The sequence below is a fragment of the Sporothrix brasiliensis genome (assembly GCF_000820605.1).
Source record: "Sporothrix brasiliensis 5110 chromosome Unknown Cont20, whole genome shotgun sequence".
Taxonomy (NCBI): Eukaryota; Fungi; Ascomycota; class Sordariomycetes; order Ophiostomatales; family Ophiostomataceae; genus Sporothrix; species Sporothrix brasiliensis.
The window spans coordinates 4,343,720-4,365,921 of NW_024467139.1; the positions used below are offsets into that span (position 1 = coordinate 4,343,720).

The following is a 22,202-nucleotide window of genomic DNA, read 5'->3' on the forward strand; positions in this document are numbered from 1 at the left end:
GGTCCTTGGAGCCCAACCAAAACTCCACCGCCCAACACATGTCGGTGAGGGTGGGGGATGGTTTGCGTATGGACCAAATGTGATATGACCTGATGCATGAATCAATACGTAATACGATCCTGCTTCCGCTAATCACGGACGGACTGACCTCTTCTCCTGTGCATCGACCACTATGTTACCGAGCTTCTGCATACACATACTTTCTTCAAATTCACGACCTCGCGCAACGGTGAATGAAGTCGCGTTCCTTCCTAGAGAACCCGCCCGACCGTGCCTTTACGCTTTTCCATCTGTTCTCCGTCGTATTGCGCACTACCTTCATAATGCCGTTTGAACAGACGATAACGATCATCAACAATTCCGGAAAAATCATCAGCACTGTAAGTCCCTGTTTCGCGCCTTTTTGTCCCGGCGCTTCCTATGTCTCCAGCAGCCTCCCTTGTACCTGTGTCGGGTTGCTCAGTACGTGCGACTATGGGGCAAACATCTAGTTGGCATTTTCAAGGAAGCACGGTCGGCCTACAAGGAAAAGAAAGAGACCCTTCGACAAGAACGACATTCTGGTATCCGCCGCGCGCGGACGTTTGACCTTTCCCGCAGCGAAGGCTACCACGGCCCTCTCTGCGAGGTTGAGGAATATGACGATGCACACCACTATGATCAACGCGAAGGCTATTATCACAACCATCGTTCTCTGGGACAAGCTGCACCGCCGCTTTATCTTGAGGACGGAGGTCATAGCCGCCGCCTTTCCCTGGATGGTGGTGACCGCCGCTCACATTATTCATTGAACAATCGCCAGCCGCGCCGATCGCAGCGTAGTTCTACTGGTAGCGGCACTTCGGTGAATGGAGCGAGGAGCAGCTTTCGGCCCCACCAACCGCCGTTGACTGCACACAACCTGCGTGACCTCTCTCAAGCTTGCGATGGACATTCGCAAGCATCAGATTCCCGTCGCAATAGCCATGGCTTGTACGCCAAGACGAGCGCTCACAATCTGGTACCCTTGCGCTCTGCTCTAAACGATATACCTCCGATGAGCGTGACCCATACGGCTGCGCTGCCGCAAGGAAGGAGTAACTCCCCGGCTGTCGCTCTCTCGTCACCGCGCGCCTCGATATTGGTTCACCGACCACGATCGGACTCCGCACTGAGCCGTCTACCCAAGGACAGTGGAAACGTGCCGCCGCCGAAACTTATTGATACGAACCTAGCATACGGCAATATACCGCCTGATTTGGAGTCGCGCATCGACTTGGACCCTGAAGCCTTTATTGTGGATAAGGCTGACGAGTTGAAAGAATCTTATGCCACGACACTGGTCGACCGCATTGAGACGCTCTTGAATGAGGCACAATGCATTCACCACACAGCTGCGTCCATCATCCGCCATCTACAAGACAAGCCCGAGGCCGCTGCCGCGGTCGCTTTAACTCTGGCAGAACTTTCAGCGCTGCTAACGAGACTGAGCCCTGCCTATCTAGGAGTGGTCAAGGGCGGAAGCCCGGCCGTCTTCGCTCTTCTGGCCAGCCCCCAGTTCCTCATTGGTACCAGCATTGTTGTGGGGGCCACGGTTATTCTGTTTGGCGGCTGGAAGATTGTCAAGCGCATTTCCGAAGTGCGAGCTGCGCGTGAGGAGGGAAGGCAAACGTTTGCGACGGGCGATCAAAGTGGCGGGTTTCCGCAGCAGCATGCTCCGGGGATCGATTCAGAAATAGTGCTTGGCACCGCCGAAGAGCCGCTTTCAGCCTTACAATCGTCCTCGCGTGGCTATGAAGAAGCACTCGTGCTGGAGGAAGAACTGTGCACTATTGAGACATGGCGCCGTGGAATCGAGCCAATACTTGATGGAGGATCCGGTATCAAGCCGTGGGAAGCCAGTGAGGTTGACCTTGAGCTAATCAGTCCGAAGGCGATGCGCTCGTGTATTGGCGATGATGACCAACGTACTCTGAAGAGCGCTCGAACCGCCAAATCTCTCGGACACATGTCGACACGAAATACACGCTACTACCACCGCCACCGCCAAACACATCACCAGAACAGTATTCGAAGCAGCGAACAGGTCACAGGAACTGATGACTCTCCGGACAAGCGGCAAAGCCGTAGTAAGAACCGTCGGCGTGATGAAATTCGTAACCCCCCCTGCAGTTCTCGCACTCGCCACGGTGACGAAAAAAGCAGTGAGTCGGCGAGATCTACGACAAGCCGCAGCAACCGGCACAGTGGGCGCTCACGCACGGATGGTCGCCGAGTATTAGACAATAGTCCGAGTGGCCCGGCATCTGATACCGGCACCGTGCAAAGCAGGGAGAGAGGAAATCAAAATACAGGGAGCAACATGTTCAAACAGCTTTTTAAAAGGAAGAAGGACAAGGACAACAAATAATGCTAGGAGTCTATCATGTCCATTCTGGCGTGATGCTCGGCATGTCTGGTGAGAGCACGTTAACTGTTGCCTTCGCTGGGGCTTATACTGACCGCTTCCAAACTGATAAAATTTGTCAGTGGTGGTGGCGATGCTATGTAACTCTAATTGAATCATGAGGCGTTTGCGGAACTAGTCCAAAAAGAAAATATTTCTAAACGTATAATAATTAAGCTGTTATTTTGAGTAGTGTATTTGTACAGTTAGATCAGCTAGCAGCGTGCCCATGGGTTTCACTATCCCGTTTTTTGCGGGCTTATTCCTTTCCTGAGTCCTCTGACTCCTCGATGACAATAGGTGGTGCCTGACGTACTTCCTCATAGAGGCTGTCAGGTAAGGTGTCCTGCGTTACATCGATTGCATACATGCCAGCAGTTTGCATCGACGTCTGCTTCCGCTGTTTATTTGACAACTTTTCCAACTTGCTAACTGGTCTCGGTAGTGTACTCCCCTTAATGTAAGAATCGGGGCCCGATGCGGTAGTGGCAGTTGTTGCTTGAGAGGACCATGTTGAGCTTGGGGTGTTTGGTGGCATTATACGGTTCTTGGCCGGAGACCCGTCTCGGATCATAGCAATATGACAGCCACGTGTCGTTCGACGCCTGTAGGTTTGAAAGGCGTCGGGTGCTCTTGGCCGGCTCTGGTCGCTCGAGGGACGACCCTCTTGTTGTGTTTCAGCTATATCACTTGAGAGCTGCGCTTCAACTTCCTGGGATATGGACATTTCATCACATTTGCCACGGGCCTCGTTGCTTTCACAACTATTCCCTCCACTTTCAACGCCTGGCCTGGCAGTCTCCTCGAAAATAGCACAACGCAGGTTGCCCAGGAGAGATCCAACTATAGCTGGAGACAAGTAGTCGTACCGTCGAGGGGGTCCTGCCCATCCATTTTTTCGCATCACGTCAAGGGACACAGGGTTGTTCAATTGGTACACCTGGACAAATTTGTATGCAAACTTGGCCACTAGCTTCCCGGCATTGAACTCGGCATTGCCAACACCGCTATCGTTGTTGATACCGCCGGGTTGCTTGAATCCAGCTGCAACTACAGCCATGTATTGTAGCTCGCAAACTGGTCGGGTGGCATACATCCAAAAGCGACTGACTGTGTGAGGGATCTTGAAATTTCGAAACTCGTGATCTTTGGCTCCCATGACGATCTTCCGGATTTGCTCAGGGTGAATGGAGATGATGATGTCGGACCGGTCAGTTTGGGGCCCCAAGGAGCGAATTGTTTCTAGTGGAATCCGTTGACTCTCCAAAGCCTGGCTATATTGCTGGTCATCTACTGGCAGGTTCGAATCTAGGCGGCTGGTGGATGACATTGTGGATCGGTCCGTGGCCGTGAGCGAGCTTGACGTCTCACAGTTTGGCCAAGTTTGAGTCGCTTCCGTTTCGACGCCTCTTCGAAATAATGTGGCAGCACCAGCAGCGCGCCTTGATTTTGGGACAGATATGGGCTTCGCTGCTACCGTATCTGGCGGTGGAGGGTGAGCGACCAGCGGCGAGCCCAAAAACCGTATACCACAATGGTCACCAAACTGGCCACCGAGCCGGGCGTTCGGCCGCGGTCTTGGGACCGACCGTTTCATTGGGATGCAGGGGCCAGACAAACGGCATCCTTCTTCGTCGCTATCAGAAATCTCTCCTAAAGTACTTGCAACTGCTCTGCCTCCCTCTATTGAGTATCGATTTGGAGCGAAAATCAAACAGGGTGCAGTTACAGGAAGAGGTTGGAAGACATCCTCGATACCCATGGACATATTGCGTTTGTCGGGCTGTAGATGTTCAGATTTTTCTGTCATTTCCACTAAGGTAATAGCCTGTTGTGCCACTCCGTTGTAAATGCGAAGATCTGGCTTGAAGGGCGAGTCTGGCAACGCCCTCCTACGTCGTTTAGAAACGTTACTTGCTCTTACGTCGTTAGACACCAAATCCCGTTTTGGTCCTGATGGAGTAGGACTAGTCGAGTTTTGCCGGATTCGAGAAATGGGAGAGGAGGCTTGGGAGTCCATGTGCCCCCCAGGAGGCCACACTGGAGTAAACGGGCTGGGCTGGGACGATGGGATCTCTGTTCGCGTTGCCTTAGGTGTGAATAACAACGAATTTGAGATTGCGTTTGTAACATTTGCGTTTGGCTTAGAGGGCGTCATCTCAATGACTTTCAATTGTTGCCGTGGAGATAGTAATGCCTGTCTTGACTTCGCGCCGGGTGGAAGCAGAGGGCAAGTATCATCGTCGTCGGAATCTTGGATCGTAGTATGGATTTCGCAATCGTAGACGTCGTCATCAACATCGGAGGCTAGGACTGTATTTTTAGAGATGAGTTGGGTTAACGTCTGGGTATGGTAAGAAGTGTTCGCCAGTGCCCTGTCGGTAGATTTTTGCAGTATCTGTCGTTGTTTATTCTGCTTGCGGCCGGAGCTGTCTCGACTTGTGTTCTCCTCCTCTGCGCTGCCCGAACTGCTTGACTGGTCATCACGACAGGCCGTCAATTTCAGCTCTTGTCCGAATAGTTTGGTTTTGCGCAGACTTGGTGAAGACGATACGACACATTCGATTTGCGTTAGCGTCCGCTGCTTTTGTGTGAGTGAAGACTCGTGCCGGCCATATTTCCTCACGACTTTCCGTCGGAAGGGAAAACGGAGCTGGTGTGGCGATCGGTTCGAGCGGTAGACGCAGGAAACTCTCTTGTCCTGCGTTGGCACAGGCCCCAAGACATTGGAGCTCATCGTTGACGGCAGTATACACAGGATGGTCGTTGATCATGTCGTCGCCGGAAATTTTAAGAGTTCGACCTCACACATTATCGTCGCTCGCTCCAATTACGTATAGACAACAAACGAGTATTTATTGTGTTCCTCGAGAAATAAAACTATTCGTCCTTTTGGTGGGGCCAATACGCGCTTTCATCATAGGCGCGTCGCGTTAAAAGGCCCCTCCAGATGGGTCCGACTTAACACTAAAACGGGGGGTTTCGTTATTCTCCCGAGTAAGGCTAGCTCAGAGTACGGCGTACGTATAATACTGACATAGGTCTCCAACTTTCCACATCTTCACAATTTTAACCTTTGCTTTATATTCACATGAATGGTAAATATTTTACCAGAGGCCCTCATCCCTTGGAAACAAAAGATACTATATCCTCCTATTTTGATAAGATGATGACGGTGACAGGTCACCCCACCGCCACAGACACCAATGACCTGTTTCCAAGCAAACAGCTAAATCCTGCGTTTTTGTCGGCCTGTAGTATCACGAGAGGTGGAAAGCACCCTGTCCCTCCTTGATGGCTGTGAAAAGTTGCTTTCGGAGAACATCGATGCTGGTATAGTCAGGAAGTTTGAGATAATTAACACAAGTCATCACACTTGGGAGGTAATCGTCCGACGAGTATGGGGCCTCACTGGGCTTGCAAACCACTGTGAACATAGGCGTCAAGCTGCGGAATCCTGTTACACGTAAACTTCCATGTCAGTGATGCATTGTACCACAGTTATCTAACAAAAACCCTTGCGTAAAGAAATTGTGGAAACACCCACCACCTATGGGGAGCCTCGGACTCCCTGTTGCAAATTGCAGGAAATCGCGCCTTTCGATTAGCGACATTTCGCTCATGACTTGGAGAAGATTTTTGACGTTCCGGCTATCCATGTTGAAGCCGTGGTCGGCTTTAATAGAATCCGAAAGGGCTATTTTTGAGTAGAAATACGGTTAACTGCAAGTTCTGTGTTGATGGCAGCGTTGACCAACAGCATCGAGTAATTAACTTACTTTCAAGGGACCAATCTTCGTCCACGTGGCCGAAAAGTGACACAAGCTCGTCAGGTGTGAATGCACTCAGGGCAGAATACGGAAACACTTCCGAAAAGCCCCTGCGAAAAGCGTCCACTTGCAATCGCACGCCTCCTTCTAAGGTCATCGCCACAACCTTGTCAACATATGTATCAACATTACTCATGGTAACGCTGATATGGCAGCCTCCCGGAATCAGCTCAATATCTGGGTAGCCGGGCAAGGTGAAATCAAGGGAAAGGTCGTCGATGCGGGTGTCGTCAATAGTGATGGCCTGAATGCCAGCCGCCTTTTCAGTAGCTGACAGATCAACACCCTCTTCAATAACCTTCTTAGCATTCGCAAACTTCTTGATGAGTAAAAGCGACCGAGCCAACGTCGGGTCAACAACTTTTACAGCACCAAGAGATGGCCGCCACCCCTGGGATCCGTTTCCTATGCGGAAGAAGATAGGGTTGAAGTTGATATCAATGATGCGTGAGTCAAGCATAGACCTGGCCACAAACCTGCCAAGTGCTTTGAAAAGGCTCATCAAGCGCTGACCGTTCGTACCCTCTGCATCTTTTGCAGAAATAGGACGTGGGAAGAGTCCGTTCGGGCCCGAAACAAACTCAGAGTCCCCAAGATCATTGTCCCGCCAAAGCCTAAGTTTCTTCTTAGAAAATTCCCTCGACACAGTAGAATAAAATTCGAGAGTTGGCCCCAGCCCAGTGCCCACTTCTTCGAAATATTCAACTTCAAGTATGCTCTGCGAGGTCCCATAAAGCTCCATGACTTTCACTGCCGATTCGAGTATCTTCGACCTGGAAATCCTAACCTTTTGCCTTTGGAGGCGTCCCAGAAAAGGGCGATCCTCACGGCGAACGCCGCGTGACTCGTCTTGCACCTGTGCATTCTGCCATCGTGCCATAGAGCGGGCGTATCCAAACGAGGTAGACTGCAAAAAGAGGTGACGAGTCTCAAAGGGAAACAAGAACGGGTACATCCTTGCTAGATCCTCACTCCAGTTAGGCAGGCAGTTGCTGGCTACAATGAGTGGCTCTTCGAGTTGGCGGTTCAGCTTTGCTGTAAGTTTCGTATTGACGAACTGCAGCAATGGCTCAGCGTTTGGCTTGGAGGGCTCTTTGCTTGAAACCAATATATCATCAATATTGGCGTTCAAATCATGCAGGTTTCTAAGAAGTCGGAGAATCGACGTGGTGATGGCAACGTTTTTGAGAGCGCCCACTGACGCACTGTTGCCGAAGCCGTCTTGAGTAGCTGAACCAGTTGATTCACTAAGGCTGCTTCCAAAACTTCTGTTATCAACGCCCGGGAAACCAAATGCAGAAGGTTCCTGGGGTTGGGGACCTGGTATGCGACGATAGCGCACCGTATGGATCGTGGACCAAACAGACCGACTCGGTTGTTCGTCACTGACAGCAGTAGAATTGAGAACCGCCCTATACACCGTACTGTCCGAAGACACAGTTCTCCCGTCCAGGCTGAACTCAAAGTGCCAGTCTTGGGAAGTGGACTGCAATGCCGATTTATGTGAGGATGATGGCAAGGTACTTGACTTTGCAAGTTCAGGAGATATACCGTGCAAGGCGGTTGTCAAAACACTAGAACTGGTGCTCGCGTCCTTCGCTGAGCCTTGTGATGGTTTAAGTAAGCGAGTACCAGCTGCCTGCCTTGTGATTTTCCCACCAGCCTCAAACTCCAGATTCACCGCAGACGAACTGCGGTCTTCGCTGCTTTTCATATCCCCGTCAAGTCCACTCTCTATGGTCTCCATGGCATTTGTCACCGGGAGATCCAGTTCTCGATGCTCTGAAATTCGCCTCTCACCATTACACTCCAAATCCTTGGCAAGTGCATTGCCCTCGATTTGTGGACGTACTGGCTCGCCAAAGTTGGATGAGTTGGTATGGTGGCGAGATGATCGACGGAGGCCGGGTTTGCTTTCGGGATCAAACCCTACACCAGATGGAACTGATAGAGGGTTAGAATTTTGGCGAGTGCTGGACTTCGTTTTGCCAGCGTCGCGTTGCGACTGGGAGCGTGTCATTGGAGAGGTCTGGTGAGCATTTTGAGCATGGCGTGAGACATGCAAAGTTGAGCTCTCTTGAGTCCCAGACCCATTAGTGAGACCTTCAGGTATCATAGGGGTCTTGGAACCTAAATTTGAATCTTGCGTCACGAGGCGCGCTGCCAAGGCAGTCTCCGTATGTTCAACGCCCGCATCAGCCATGGCAGCAAGAGCTCTAGAAAGTCCGTCCCGTCTTAAGAAGCGAGATCGCTCGGTCAAGCTAATTCTGGGCCGCAGGTAGTCTTCCAGAATTTTGAACGTCGCGATAGCATGAATCGAAACCATGATGTTTCGGAAAGCACGCGGTACTCCGGCGTCATCGTCTGCCACCAAGCGCAGCCGGATTTGCTTTGCTAACATTGATGCAGCACTAGTATGATTTCCATCGAATGCGTTGTCGTGTACCGTGATAACTTCAAAATGTTCAGATCTGCTGAGAAGGTCTTGTAATTTATGGACAAGAATGCTGAACGGTGTAATCGGCATCTCCGTTACATGCGTTCTGGTGCGAGATCTAACAGGGCGGCTAGTAAAGCACTCGAGGAATGCTGCTTGGGCTGCATTGGCGAGGTGCTCGTCTCGATTTCCAAAAACTTTGTCAAGAACATTGACCAATCCGGACCCTAGCAGTTCTGCACTCGTCGCACTGTCAAAGACGTTTGAGTCAAAGTAAGTTGCCAGCCTTGTGAAAAGTTTGGAACCTTCATCGGCGGAGACTGCAGGTTTTCCTTCCAAGTATAATGTTGATATGTCGTCCGCCAATGACGAGAGACTAGTTAGTGTCTGCGTCGCTTTTGTTCGCATGGAATCTTCATTCCTTTCGATTTCATGCCTGGCAAGGAAGTCCCTAGCAAAATCACGTATTTGGGCTTGCGAAGGAGTGTTCTCCAAACGTCGCCGTCGTGGGGGAGCTTCATCAGACACCATGGAATTTCCAGAGCTTGCCGATGAGCCTTCCACTTCGTCATCGTGACTTCCGTCACGACTGCCGCGTCCTCTAGGTTGGGCATCCATGCCTTCCTCACCATTCCGGAGTTCTTCCTCTTCGTCGCCCATTTCATCGTCAACTCGGTCGACACTAGCACCATCTTCGTTGGCATAGTGCTGGGACAAGACTTGTCCAATAACGGCTTCATCAATGTCCTCGTTGCTGTCTTCGTCCTCTAACTCTAAGCCTGCGTAGCTAGAAAGTCCATTGGAATTGTCGCTGGCATAAGCGTAGTTCCGCCCACGATAAGTTCGCTCCTCATGGTCTGGATTCGAAATGAGGTCGACATTGTCTCCTTGTTTGTGATTGTAAATCCCTGTGGGCGATTGGTGGCCAGTATTGTGAACGGTGGAATGAATGGCATCCAGAGCTGGGTAATCATGCGCGAGCGGCGATAACTCGTGGTCACCATTTGCCGGGAGACCTGCAATCTTTTCGATCTCGCTAATTACACCCTCGCGATATAGCTGATATCTATATATATCGCCAAGGCGGCTTAAGAGCAATTCAGTAGCCTGCAACGCGTAGCTAACTAAAGAGGTGTGGTCTTGTTGAGACAGAATAGAGGCCAGAAATGAGGCAAAGGGAACAGCTTCAAGCGCTTCCAAAATGATAACCTTGTCGAAATTGGAAAGGATTCTTATCTGCGCCGCCAAGACCCTCATTCGAATCTCCAAATTCACAGTGCTCGAGTAGGCATCTATCAAAGTAGGCAAAAGAATGAGGGTAAATCGCCGGACCTCTGCTTGGCAATCTCTCAAAAATCTGAGCCTCAGCCTGTTTGATTCGGGAATTAAAGAGGAAAAGTTCACCTCGTTTGTTCCTAGGCTGCTTTGGGTCTGCGTATGCCCGCTCCTCATGCCGACATTTACAGAGTCAACTGGAACAGCAGCGGTTTCTTTCGGTAGTAGGTTGCAGACAACATTGAGAGTCTCGATAATTTGTTCTTTTGGCCGATGGATCAAAGCTTGCATAACAAGAACACTGTCCAATTTGGCAGCAATGTCGTCAACTCCTGCAGGGGGCGACACGCCGGTTAGGCTCTGGTAAAGCGTTTCGACAACGTTCATTTTGAAGAGTTCGGCTGCAAGGAGTGGGCTGTCGTCGGCGGTAATTGCCAGGACACGTAAAAACTGTGTGTGGAGGCTTGGTCCAATGAAGTGGTTGGTCGAGCTAGGTAAGAGTAACCTTAAAATGGCCTTCAGAAGGTCAACACCCACCAGCTCTTCAAGTTTAGTTGGGTATTGTTTGAAACACTCAACAATGCGAGACACACACAGTGCCGCTTGCTCGACAACTCGCTGGTCGTTGCTGTAGAGAACATTCAACAAAATAGGCATAACATCGCGAACCTCCGGAAACGAGTCCTCAGGGATATTTCGACAGCAGTTCGCAGCCGTCGTCACGGCAGTCCGTTGCGTGCTGGTAGCAAAAAATTCCAAGTAAGAGAGACATGCAGTTAGGCCGCCTTCTCGAACAATCTGGGAAGGGTATTCAACAGAGATTTTCTCAAGGGTGCTAAGAGCCTGTTCAGCAAGGTCGATGAAAGATATCTCAAGAAGCTTTTGGCACAGGACAGGGACGGCTCCGCCATACACCACGTTGGCTGCGCTTGCGGGTATCGCTTCCATTAGGTTCGCAAGACACCGACACGCTAGCAGCATCATTTCAGGGTTTTCTTCCCCCGTGATGTCGTTTGGCTGCATGAGAGCGACAAGGTCCCGCACGTAGGGGTCGGGTGAGAAATTGCCGATCAAGTTATCTTCGTTGGATACAAGCAAGATCTCTGATAAATCTTGCAAGGCAATCAGTTGAACAGACGGATCCGCTTCCCGCCGAAGATTGTTCAAAATCTCCCTCAAACGGCCACTGATACCCGACATTGACAACATGCCGCCCAACATAGACAAAGCAACAGGCAAACCGGAGCCTCGATGCGGCGTAGCAAACCTGGCTTGGAAAGATTCATCCAGTTCTCCTTCAAAATATCGGTGCGCTTCATCGTCACCGTGGTCTTCGTCGTCGTCATCGATGTCATCATTGTCCCCCTCGCTATTGTCTTGGCCAGTGTTTTCCCGGTCTTCGCCCTCGTTGATGTCTCTGTCTCTGTCTCTGTCTCTGTCTTCGTCAATCTCGGTCCGACTATACGGCGTGTGGCCTGCGTCGATACTCGGGTCATCAGCGCCGGACATAGCAACGTCGGGTTCATCGGCCTCCCCTGTAAGTCTCGTGGGGTGAAAATGCGAGTTGGATGGTTGTATTTCGGCCATTCTCACATCTTATTTTTGAGGTCAGCCACTAATACATCTGATTGCGCAAAACTCATGTCAAATAATGGAAGTTCGTCTTGGGACTACTTGCACCGGTCTTTTGTAAACCGTTAACAGTTAACATACCTGTGGGATTCGCACCACTGTGGACAGACGACACGCCAAGCCCATCGTGGGCATCTGAATGGTCCGTGGCCGATCTATATCAGGGGTGGGATAAGTTTATGAAAAATCAAGGGAGAGGCCAAAAGGTTCAGGCTCTTACCTAGAAGAAGGCATCCTGGATGTTATGTTTCCCTTCTGACTTCGTGTTGAAGCGGCCGAAGGAAGCAAATGTTCCGAGAAAGAATTTTGAGGTCGTGGTTGTGTCTTCCTTTGCCGTTTGGCTCTATGCGAAGACAATGTTCCGCCGATGTAGTCTCCAAAGTCCGGTCGAGCAACAGCTATTTCCTGGGAATTTCTTTTTCCGTGAGCTTGCCGAAAAGAGTCCAGCGTCAGTTGTGCGGATGAATGTCGAGAATGAAATGGAGCAAGTGTCGATTGATCTGCTGTAGAGGAAACTGTACCCGTCAATGGGCGTACGGGGTCAATAGATTGTGCGAGTGGCGGATCGATCTGGCGAGCAGAAGCACGGGTTATTCTAGATATTACGCGTGGATTAGATACTAGAGTTAGATACTGAAATTATTGTGAAGTTGATCAAACAAACGAATCGTCCTTCAATAAAGAGCGATATTAAGTAAAATCGGGCAGACTTGCATACCTCAAAGGTGGCGTTTTTGTTCCACGGAGTAAAATCGATCGCTCAAGCGCATGCGGCGTCACCGTCAATGCGGTGGAGCGTATGGGCACAGAAGACTGTGTGCTGTTGTCGAGCGTTCCCAAGATGGCCGCAGCTTGGGGGATCGGTGTGCGGGTGGTGATTGAATATGGAGCTGGGGACAAAGAACCTTCGGTAGGGTCGTTACCGAGAACCGATCTAGAGCGCGGCTTTGCTGAAGAACTTAGGTCTGCCATGGGTTACGCCATGGGGCTCTTCGTACTCAAGTCGATATTCGTCTGTCGGCACTGAGGGGCTGGAGTGTTCGCCAGCTGTCACAGCACAGCTACGAGCTCAGAATGCCAGCCTTACTCTCAGTGGCGATGATTAAATTCAGTTACCGCACCACGAGCGCGCATGCAAGCATGATTCGGTTTGTCCGATGAACGTAGGCGGTTGTCGCGGATACGGTTTGGGCATTTGCGATAACACTTCGTGAACGTTTGAACAACCGTCACCCAACGAATATTCGAAATTGCAAAGCGCCTCTCTAAAAGGAAGCAAAAGGTGGAAATGAGTGTGGAGATGAGACGATGGATTAATGTGGATGAAAAAGAAAAGCGTCATGTAATGTTAACGCAGTGGATGTTGTCGTGGCAAACGAGTGAATAAACTTGAGCAAAGAGTTGCAATGCACTCGTTGCGTTGTCGGCGTTTAGAAGCCTAACGAAAGGCGACAGGCGGTTAATGCATCTAACGAGGTCTTGATGTGGGGGATAGCGGGGCCTCAGACTCTGTTGGTAAAACAACTTGCTTATGTCATGGAAAGTGCAGAGTATCCTTCGCTAGGCTCCCAATGGTGCACACATAATGTGCAAATAAAACATCTAACATAATCGTTTTCATAGCCAGAAGCATCGCGAAAAACATTAAAAGAGGCAAAAAAACACTGCAAAATCGCTGTATAAATTATATGCCACGTAATTCCCTACTACAACAGCTACCACTTCTCCTACATATTCTGTAGCCTTGCACCTACTCGCTCTGTGCTTGCTGTTACGGCATACAGCTCCGCGCGAGCCGTTGTTTCGAGGGCCGCGAAGCTCGTACAAAACGAGACATCCGAGCACGCGGTGCACGGGCCGCCGATGTACGTGAGGTCCGTGTACGCGCCGGTACCCTTCTGCGCCGCTCTCAGATTCCGCCCAAGTAATGTTCGCGATGTATTTTTGTTGGCGATGTTTTTGAAAAAGATGAAAAAAGGTACTAAAACGATTACGTCAGATATGCGTGTAAACCAATCAAAGCCATTGTTCATTTTATGTAAGACTTTTCTTATTCGCACACCCCATTGGGAGCCTGCCACATGGTGGAGTAATGGTCGCGGTTCTTACCACCGACTGGTTACAGCCAGACAAACCCAACTTCCGGTTTGTACGATGTAGTCTTGCTTCTAGGGAGTGACGATAGTACGGACTGACGGAGTAATGCTGGAAAGAATACCCATGCCAACCAAGTCCACTCCGATCTGGAGCTACTCCGGCTTCCCCGCCATTGTTAAGCCGCTAAATGCTTCTAATATCCCCTACGGGACTACAAAAATGGTTCAGGTATAACTTTTGGTGTAATTACTCCATAGGCACCGAATTAGACAATTAGGAGGGGCCTTTTTGGCAACGCTAAACTGGCAAAGAGGCTGGGCGGTTTTCATCGGCTCAGGCGTCGGTATTACGGCCAAATCATCATGCCGCACTCGGGAAAAGACCACCTCCCATAAAAATAACGACTTCACCAACTTATCCCAACGATTCCTCGTTTTGAGCCCTTTTCGCGACCTTACAGTTTTGCTATTAACATCACTGTGTCTTCCTTTTCTCTTCTGTCGCTTCCATCCTTGTCATTCGCACAATTCTGGTGCTGGAACATCATTCCAAGGCTCAACATGAAAAGAGCACTTTCATCCAGGGGACTGTGTTTGGTTTCCCTTATGCAATGGGGTCCTTCCGCACCCATCGTCACCCCATCGGCCCTCTTTTCGAGACCGCGCTGCGTTCTTCAGCATAGAAAAATACCTCACGTTGCATACGTAGCTAGAAGAAATTCTGGCAACCTCTCTCAGACACCCGACTCGAACTTTGTCTCCTTTCCCGGAGCCGTCAAAAGTGTGTTCACCAATGCCTTGAAATTCGAAATTCCATCCGAATACCCAGCGATGCCGACGTACCGTGTCCTTGATCAGCACGGCGTTGTTGTTGATCCGACGTTCGAACCCGACTTGAACGATGAAGAGGTTGTGAAGCTATATCGTGATATGCTAACGATCTCCATCATGGACGTTATCATGTTCGACGCCCAGAGGCAAGGTCGCATCAGCTTTTACATCGTGTCCTCTGGTGAAGAAGCTACTTGTGTGGGATCTGCATCTGCCCTGTCTCCCGAGGATGTGATATTCTGCCAGTATCGAGAACAGGGTGTTTTCCAACAACGAGGATTCACGATGAAGGAATTCATGAGTCAATTATTCGCAAACAGGCACGATTCGGGGAAGGGCAGAAACATGCCCGTGCACTATGGCAGCAGTCGTCTGAACATTGTAAGCAGTGGTCAACGAGCCCATCCGTCGATTTTTCATCTTATTAATCATGTACAGCATTCCATATCGTCCCCACTTGGTACGCAACTGCCGCATGCTTCGGGTGCAGCCTACGCATTAAAAATCCAACGGCTACAAAATCCTACGGCTGATCCTCGGATCGTAGCCGTCTACTTTGGCGAGGGAGCCGCCAGTGAAGGTGACTTCCACGCCGCACTCAATATCGCCGCCACTCGCTCGTGCCCAGTTGTCTTTATATGCCGCAATAATGGATACTCGATATCCACTCCAGCTCTTGAGCAATATCGCGGAGATGGTATCTCCAGTCGCGGTCTCGGATATGGCATCGACACCGTGCGGGTGGACGGAAATGACCTTTGGGCTGTGCGTTCGGCCATGGCGCAAGCCCGCAAGATGGCACTCCAGGACGGTGGAAAACCGGTGTTGCTAGAATGCCTATCATACCGAGTCGGCCACCACAGCACGTCGGATGATTCGTTTGCGTATCGAGCCAAGGTGGAGGTTGAGGACTGGAAACGCAGAGACAACCCGATATCGCGTCTCCGAAAGTGGATGGAAGCCAGAGGGTGCTGGGATGATGGCAAGGAGAAGGATGCTCGCGAGACAATTCGGAAAGACATACTGAAGACGTTCAACGAGGCAGAGCGTGAGAAAAAACCACCCATCCGCGCTCTGTTCGAGGATGTCTACGAGGAACTGACCCCCGACCTCCATGCTCAAATGAAGCAGCTCAAGAACCACCTTGACAAATATCCAGAAGAATATGACGTCGGAGACTACGAGGGTGGCAAGAGCAGTCTGGAATCTTAAGCCTTTCAGACCGTATACTACCACCCCCGAGCGGCGCATCAACCACTTGAGTATGAAAAGACACCACTTGGTCAAGCTTGTCTCTCCTTCGTGTTTAATGGCATTTCCAAGTTTCCTGCACCATTATTCATATAGCCCTCACTGGCCTGCCAGTGTTTGCAACAACGAGGCCTTAAATGTGTGGACTTGCCGCGCGCCCCGGGCCAAAGCAATAGTATTTTGATACCGAATGAAAGGAAATCGCAGAACAGTATCTAGTTGGTACGAGGCAATCAATAATGCTCTGCAAAATCGCCCATGACTGTGAGCAGCGTGTAAGGTAATAACCCATAGTATGCCAACGTTAAAGCACATGCCCTCGAGTGTCAGCTTCAGGCCGGCCATGGTAGTGTTGCTCACATCTAAAATTGCCTGTTTCACCATACAAATATGGAAGTAATTACGACGCATATCCATCCAATTTATTTAAAAAGTGCAGCTCAACACTCTAAAAGATATCCATGTGCGGAAATATAAAAAGGACTGTGGCGGAAACAATTCTCTTTCTCAAAGTTTATTTTCTTGGCGGGTAATAAAGCATAACGAAGAAACAGAGGTTTGGCTAATGGAGGGCGCGGGGTGTTAGAACTACAAATCAAATCTGTACACTATTCGCAGCAACGTGTGGCTGTGACTGCACAGCCACAGCGAAAGTATTCGACCTAATGAAAAGCGAACGTGGTTTTCGAATGTTTCAACTCCACGAATCGTCCAAGCGCTGAAACTGCAACGAGAGTAAAAACAGCACAATGACATTTCGACGGTCACACCTTCTGCAGCCCTTCCGCGCGCCACTCTCCAGGGATCCGTGTCGTCCTGCCGCTCTACCTCGGGATCGGTTGTCTTGGATTGTCCCTACGAAGTCTCCGATCACAACCTTGCAAAACAATTTCTCGCCAACACGACGCCTCCATGGCAATGTCCACAGCAAAGCCTCCCAAGGATCTGCACCGACAAAACAAAAACAACACACTTTGGTTTCGAGACGGTAACGGAGCTAGAGAAAACAGAACGGGTTGCATCGGTCTTCACAAGCGTGGCCGAGTCGTATGATCACATGAATGACTTGATGTCCTTTGGTTGGCATCGTGTTTGGAAGTTCGTTTTGCAAGACCAATTCACCTTCCCATGGCATGGCCTTGCCTACTAACATGGGGGCTCGCAGAGACCACTTCGTTACGTCACTTAATCCTGGCTTTGTAGCTAAACCGGATACGTCTCCTCAGCGAATTCTCGATGTGGCTGGTGGTACCGGCGATATCGCCTTTCGAATGCTCAAGCAGGCACATGTCATCAATCAGAATCCAGAAACGCGCGTCACAATCTCAGACATCAACCCATCTATGTTAGCTGTTGGTCGCCAACGTGCTGAATCCCAGCTACCGGTAGGCCAGCTCGCGTCGCTAAATTTTCTTGAGGCCGATGCAACCAGTTTCCGCCAGCCAGACGGCACCATTACCGTGGAGTCGTCAACTATTGATCTTTACACGGTCGCATTCGGCATTCGAAACTTTACCGATATACCAGCCGCGCTTCGCGAGGCGTACCGTGTGCTTCGCCCGGGTGGTGTATTTGCCTGTCTCGAATTTAGCAAAATTGCTTCCACCAACAGAAACCCGGCGGCATCCTTGTTTGACGCTGCGTATAAACGCTGGTCATTTAGTGCCATACCTATGATTGGCCAAATTGTTGCTAATGATCGTGACTCATACCAATACCTGGTAGAGAGCATCGAGCGTTTCCCGAGCCAAGACGAGTTCAGAGATATGATTATCGATGCCGGCTTTCTTGTCGGTGGCTGCGGTTATGAAAATCTCACCGGAGGTATAGCCGCGATACATAAAGGGATGAAACCTCTAGATACTTGAGGACAGGCCATTTTTCCTTTTCACCCACCGTTTTTGTGTGGACTGAGTAGCGTGGCTATCTCTGTACGATATTTTTTTTAATAATTTATATCATGTAAAGGCGCGTATGCATTACTCTTCTATATCGTTGCTTCAACGCTCTTGGCAGTCACTTCTCACCGTCGAACGGTCACCGAGACTGAGAGTGGTTTCGCCTAACTGGTTCAGTTAACTTATTAATAGTCAACGTGTAAAGGAAAAAAAGAAGGGAACACCTTAGGTCACCTGAGGCTTGGCAGGCATTCACCTACTGACCTCTAACCTGTCGACCACGAGATATTATGTATTAGATAGATACATTTTACTTTGTTCATGTTGAATAATCCATACGTATGGCGATTTCTGCCGGAAGTAGGCACTGTCGTACTCCGTAGAGTAAATATCCCACTCTGTGCCCACATTTTCCTAACACGCCATCAGTCAAGTCTTTTCTTTAAGTCATTCCTGATAACAACCTTTCCTGACGTCGCCGTGTCCCGACTAGAGATCGCCGCCAAAGCCGAACTGGCGCTTGTGCTACCAAGCCTGGTACTAGCAAACCACCTTCACATCACTGGCGTCTTGCCGGACCTTATCGCTGGTTCCAAGCCGGTAAGACCTTGAACGATGGTGCGTCAGTCGTCCGGGTTGATTTTGCCTGTGGAAAGGTAGTGTCGGATGGTGATATTTGCGCTGCTTTTGTTGCCGCTGCGGTTGAGAAGAACACACGGGTATAATTAAAACCTCACCTTTTCTTTCTTACATATGAAACCCTTCCTTTTCCTTTCTTGCGTGTGCTATATTAACGTCTGGTTAGGTTGGAGAGTGGGTAGTCAAGTCCGCGAATTTTGCTAGCAAGGACCGCAAAGAATCGAGGGCCATCCGATTGCTCTTGAGTCGCGCCTCATGCTGCGTACGTTTGTCGTCGGCCATATGCTATCCCTCGCTGGCCTGGCGATATGGTCTGCTCTTCGGTCCAACCTTGTGGGCTAATCCCCTCATGCCGCAAAACGGGCCGTCATGTCCACCGCTGGTACAACTTTGTTCTGGCTTCCACGCCCTGGCTGGCACCGCTCATCGAGGAGCTTAACGCCCCGGCCATTAAAGAGGGTGCAGGGGAACGTGCTGCCGCATCGGATGCCGGGGCCGGCTATAACATTGACCTTCCGCGTTATACGGCCGTCGTTCTGTAGGATGCGGTATGTTGCGCTGTGACTGGTATAGACGATGCAGGTCTCGAGCCCTTGACACTCCCCCAGTACATCAAGAAGCCCGAGCTTGGCTCCAAGACTGTGCTTCTGAGCCTCATAGTTCTTCTCGAGCAGGTCGACGCGCAGTCCTTTGCCGTGTGCGAAGAGATTGCGCTGATTAACTGGGGCAACGCGATCCAAGAGATCGAAAATGGGCCTGGCGGCCAAACCATCAAGACGCTGAAACTGCAGTTTACCCTAACAAGCGACGTGAAGAAAACCGAGAAGGTCACTTGGCTGGCAGACACGAACGAGAATTTGGTTCTCGTTGACTTGGTCTTGTTTGATTACTTCATTACAAAAGACAAGCTGGAGAAGTCTGATGACCTCCGGAATTGCCTCACCGATGTCACCGAGTTCAGACAGCAGGCGTTTGCTGATTACAATTGTTACAACGTTAAGCTCCTAAAGAGGAGCGCCCTTATTCAGTTCTTCAGTTCGAGCACAAGGGCTACTACAGACTGGATGCTGTTCTTCGAGATGGACAAGAGCGAATAGTGGAACTGGAACGCGATTCAGTCTTTTATTTGGGTTTGGGTTGGGTTTTGGGGAGGGGGTAGACTACAGGATAGCATCGCGGGAATTGTAGTATCTATGGCCGTCTGTGACAGAAGTACTCTACCCCCGTCCATATAAAGGGAGTTCCACATGGATCCTTACTATTCACATTGAGTCAACCACAACACAACGTGTTTTTGTCGCGGACGGGAGTGGACTTGGTGCCTTACTTTGATACTTAAAGCCACACTGCTTACCTCGCTTTCCCTTACCCAAAAATTTGGATGTGCGAATTGCAGGAGCTGAAAGCCAGCAGACGTGATGGAAACCTGCTTCTAGCAGGCGGTTAATGCTCCCTGTGGCCGCATTCCTGGCTACCACCGGCGTGTGTTAAGGCAAGAAACGCCATGGTGCTTATCAGTAGGCATGTCAAAAAAGCAAATTCAGGTGTGCCGACCGAGAGAGGCAATATCTGAAACCATAAACTCGACAACCGCCAACACTTTACTATATGTTTTGGATCCTGCCGGGCCTGCTTGTCCGTGCCGATTAAGCTCTACCGGACGTTCTCTGTCAAATTTGTGTGGGATTTAAAGGACTGAGTGTCGTTTCAGAGTCCCATTTCGAGAGAGACCGTATGGATGCTGCGTTTATCCCGGGATACGGTGGTTATGGGCTATTGGTCACCACGACACAGCCCATGTGTATATGGTACAAACGATAAATTGGAGCGGCAATTACCCCAACTTAACAGACGAGGAAAGGAGAAAAACGCAGGACTGCAACTGACATAACCAACCCTCTCCTCTGAGTGACATGCGCCAGCTTGCGCATCATGGGACTGTTGTCGAGCCTCGGTCACAAGGAAACGTTATTTAATAACCCGACGGTAAGAAAAAAAAAAGTGATAAAATTAAACGAGAGACGCGAAAAGTGAACAAAACCAAGATCAAAACAATAAAAGCCAAGGCCTGGGCCAGACAAAAACGAGCCAAAGTATCTTAATTGTGGTGACAAAAAGAATACGGTAACAGAAAAAAGAGAGAAACAAATAAAGTAATGCGAGCAACAATTTACTAGCACCAAGAAATAGTGCTGCGGCAAGCCAGGGGTTTCGTCAGCTTTCACGTAAATATATTCTACCACAATGTTTCTTTTCACTGAAGACCATCTAGCAGGGGCAGGAGTCCCGGTCGTTTTCAATGTGAATGTTGATCGGATCCTGGTATTCACCAGGAAACTCTTCGGACTCCTGCTGCAATGCGTTTTTGGCAATCACTGCAAGATACGAGGTCAGTATTTTACATCCCTATTTACTTTACTCTCCAATAAAGTAAATCATCGGCGTGTCTACTTACCCTCAAATGCCTGCTCGACATTGATGGCTTCTTTGGCACTAGTCTCAAAATACGGGATATCGTGTGCCTGACAAAATGTCATTGCACGCTTAGTCGAAATCTGGTACAGACCAACAGTTAGTATAACCCTGCCTGAGAGGTCCTAATCGACACAAAAGAGGATTGTGCGTACCACTCGCTTGCTCTCTTCAACATCAATCTTGTTTCCAAGCACAACCTAAAGGCACTTTGTTAGCTGTGTCTGATAAAATAAAGAGACACTAGCACGGTCAGGAGGTGCACTTCTTATATCCACGTACAAATGGAAAGTTATCGGGGTCGCGGGGTGATGCCTGAACTAGGAACTCATCCCGCCAGCCTTCAATGGCCTCGAAGCTTTTGGCATTGTTCACGTCAAAAACGAGAACGCAACAGTCGGCGCCGCGGTAGAAAGCCACGCCCAAAGACTGGAACCGTTCTTGCCCAGCAGTATCCCAAAGCTAATAGAGAGAAAGAGGCAAAAAAAATCAGTATTAAAGCTAAAAATTGCAGCGAAAATTGCTTTCCAGTGAGGGCGGGCTTAGAAGCATGAGTCTTACCTGCATTGTCACTTGTTGGTCATTGACAGGAACTTCGCGCGTGAGAAAATCAGCGCCAATAGTTGCCTTGTAGCTTGCACTAAACTTCTTGTTGACCTGAAGACCGACCGAGCAGTTAGCCTCTCGTTTTCTCATGTCATGTCCGGTCCCACCTCCTCCGGCACGAAAAAGCTCGCCCGTGTCCAGAGTAGCTTGGCCAGTCTCGATACCTAGATCTTGTAGCTAGATACCGTCTCTTTTTCATACTGTTGAGATGGGGCCCGTTGCTCACATATTGGTTCATCAAGCTGGTTTTGCCAACGCCGCTGTCACCGAGAATTATGATCTAGAAAGAACCAAAATGTCAACCACAAATACAATCAGCGCATTGTATCTATGTGTATACGAGAATGATGTATGGGGCTCGAGGAGAAGGGTGTTGTTCCAGTAAAATAAAATAAAATAAGAAGTGACGGAGGTTCACGTGCATACCTTGAGGAGAACCTTCTTTCTCGAGGCCATAGTTTCGTTGGGTGTGTAGGGACATGCACAGACAAGCAAAAAAGTTTATCGAAAAGACACCAAAGCTTCCTATAAAGTAGGCGAGAAAGTTGCGTAAGCGGTTCGGGCGCAAGAGCGCAAATATGTTGAGGGCTCCTTAGAGATAACAAGGCGGGCTGGCGAAGGGTAGCGGCTTCGGCGGGGTTAAGTTCGGAAAGGAGTTGGTGGCTTGATTTCTCGGTCGACTGCAAGTAGAATGTTTGTTGATACTGGCAATCGTAGCCTATAGGGGCTGTATTAGGTGGGAGATGGCTGCCTGGAGGAGACGATATGAGGCTTCGTGGCGGAGGTGAGCTCTCGACACGACAATGTTGT

General features: G+C 49.8%; 4 protein-coding genes across 4 annotated transcripts; 3 read left to right on the forward strand and 1 right to left on the reverse strand.

Annotated features, from left to right (window-relative positions):
- Positions 1-323: 323 nt before the first annotated feature.
- On the forward strand, positions 324-2,261 carry SPBR_06911 (uncharacterized protein; the record flags this gene model as incomplete). The annotated part of the gene is made up of 3 exons (XM_040765167.1): positions 324-380; positions 434-2,108; positions 2,152-2,261. The coding sequence occupies 3 exons, from the start codon at positions 324-326 to the stop codon at positions 2,259-2,261; spliced, it is 1,842 nt and encodes a 613-aa protein (XP_040617140.1).
- A 12,265-nt stretch (positions 2,262-14,526) lies between these two features.
- Positions 14,527-15,738, forward strand: SPBR_07399 (2-oxoisovalerate dehydrogenase E1 component, alpha subunit; the record flags this gene model as incomplete). The annotated part of the gene is made up of 2 exons (XM_040765653.1): positions 14,527-14,907; positions 14,965-15,738. 2 exons carry the CDS (start codon positions 14,527-14,529, stop codon positions 15,736-15,738), a joined length of 1,155 nt encoding a protein of 384 aa, XP_040617141.1.
- A 1,172-nt stretch (positions 15,739-16,910) lies between these two features.
- On the forward strand, positions 16,911-19,411 carry SPBR_06661 (uncharacterized protein; the record flags this gene model as incomplete). The annotated part of the gene is made up of 4 exons (XM_040764917.1): positions 16,911-17,601; positions 18,169-18,275; positions 18,481-18,576; positions 18,923-19,411. 4 exons carry the CDS (start codon positions 16,911-16,913, stop codon positions 19,409-19,411), a joined length of 1,383 nt encoding a protein of 460 aa, XP_040617142.1.
- A 1,171-nt stretch (positions 19,412-20,582) lies between these two features.
- SPBR_08986 (uncharacterized protein) lies at positions 20,583-21,848 on the reverse strand (the record flags this gene model as incomplete). Its single annotated transcript, XM_040767112.1, has 8 exons — positions 20,583-20,689; positions 20,770-20,836; positions 20,942-20,986; positions 21,069-21,215; positions 21,348-21,443; positions 21,500-21,556; positions 21,619-21,672; positions 21,819-21,848. 8 exons carry the CDS (start codon positions 21,846-21,848, stop codon positions 20,583-20,585), a joined length of 603 nt encoding a protein of 200 aa, XP_040617143.1.
- Positions 21,849-22,202: the final 354 nt, after the last annotated feature.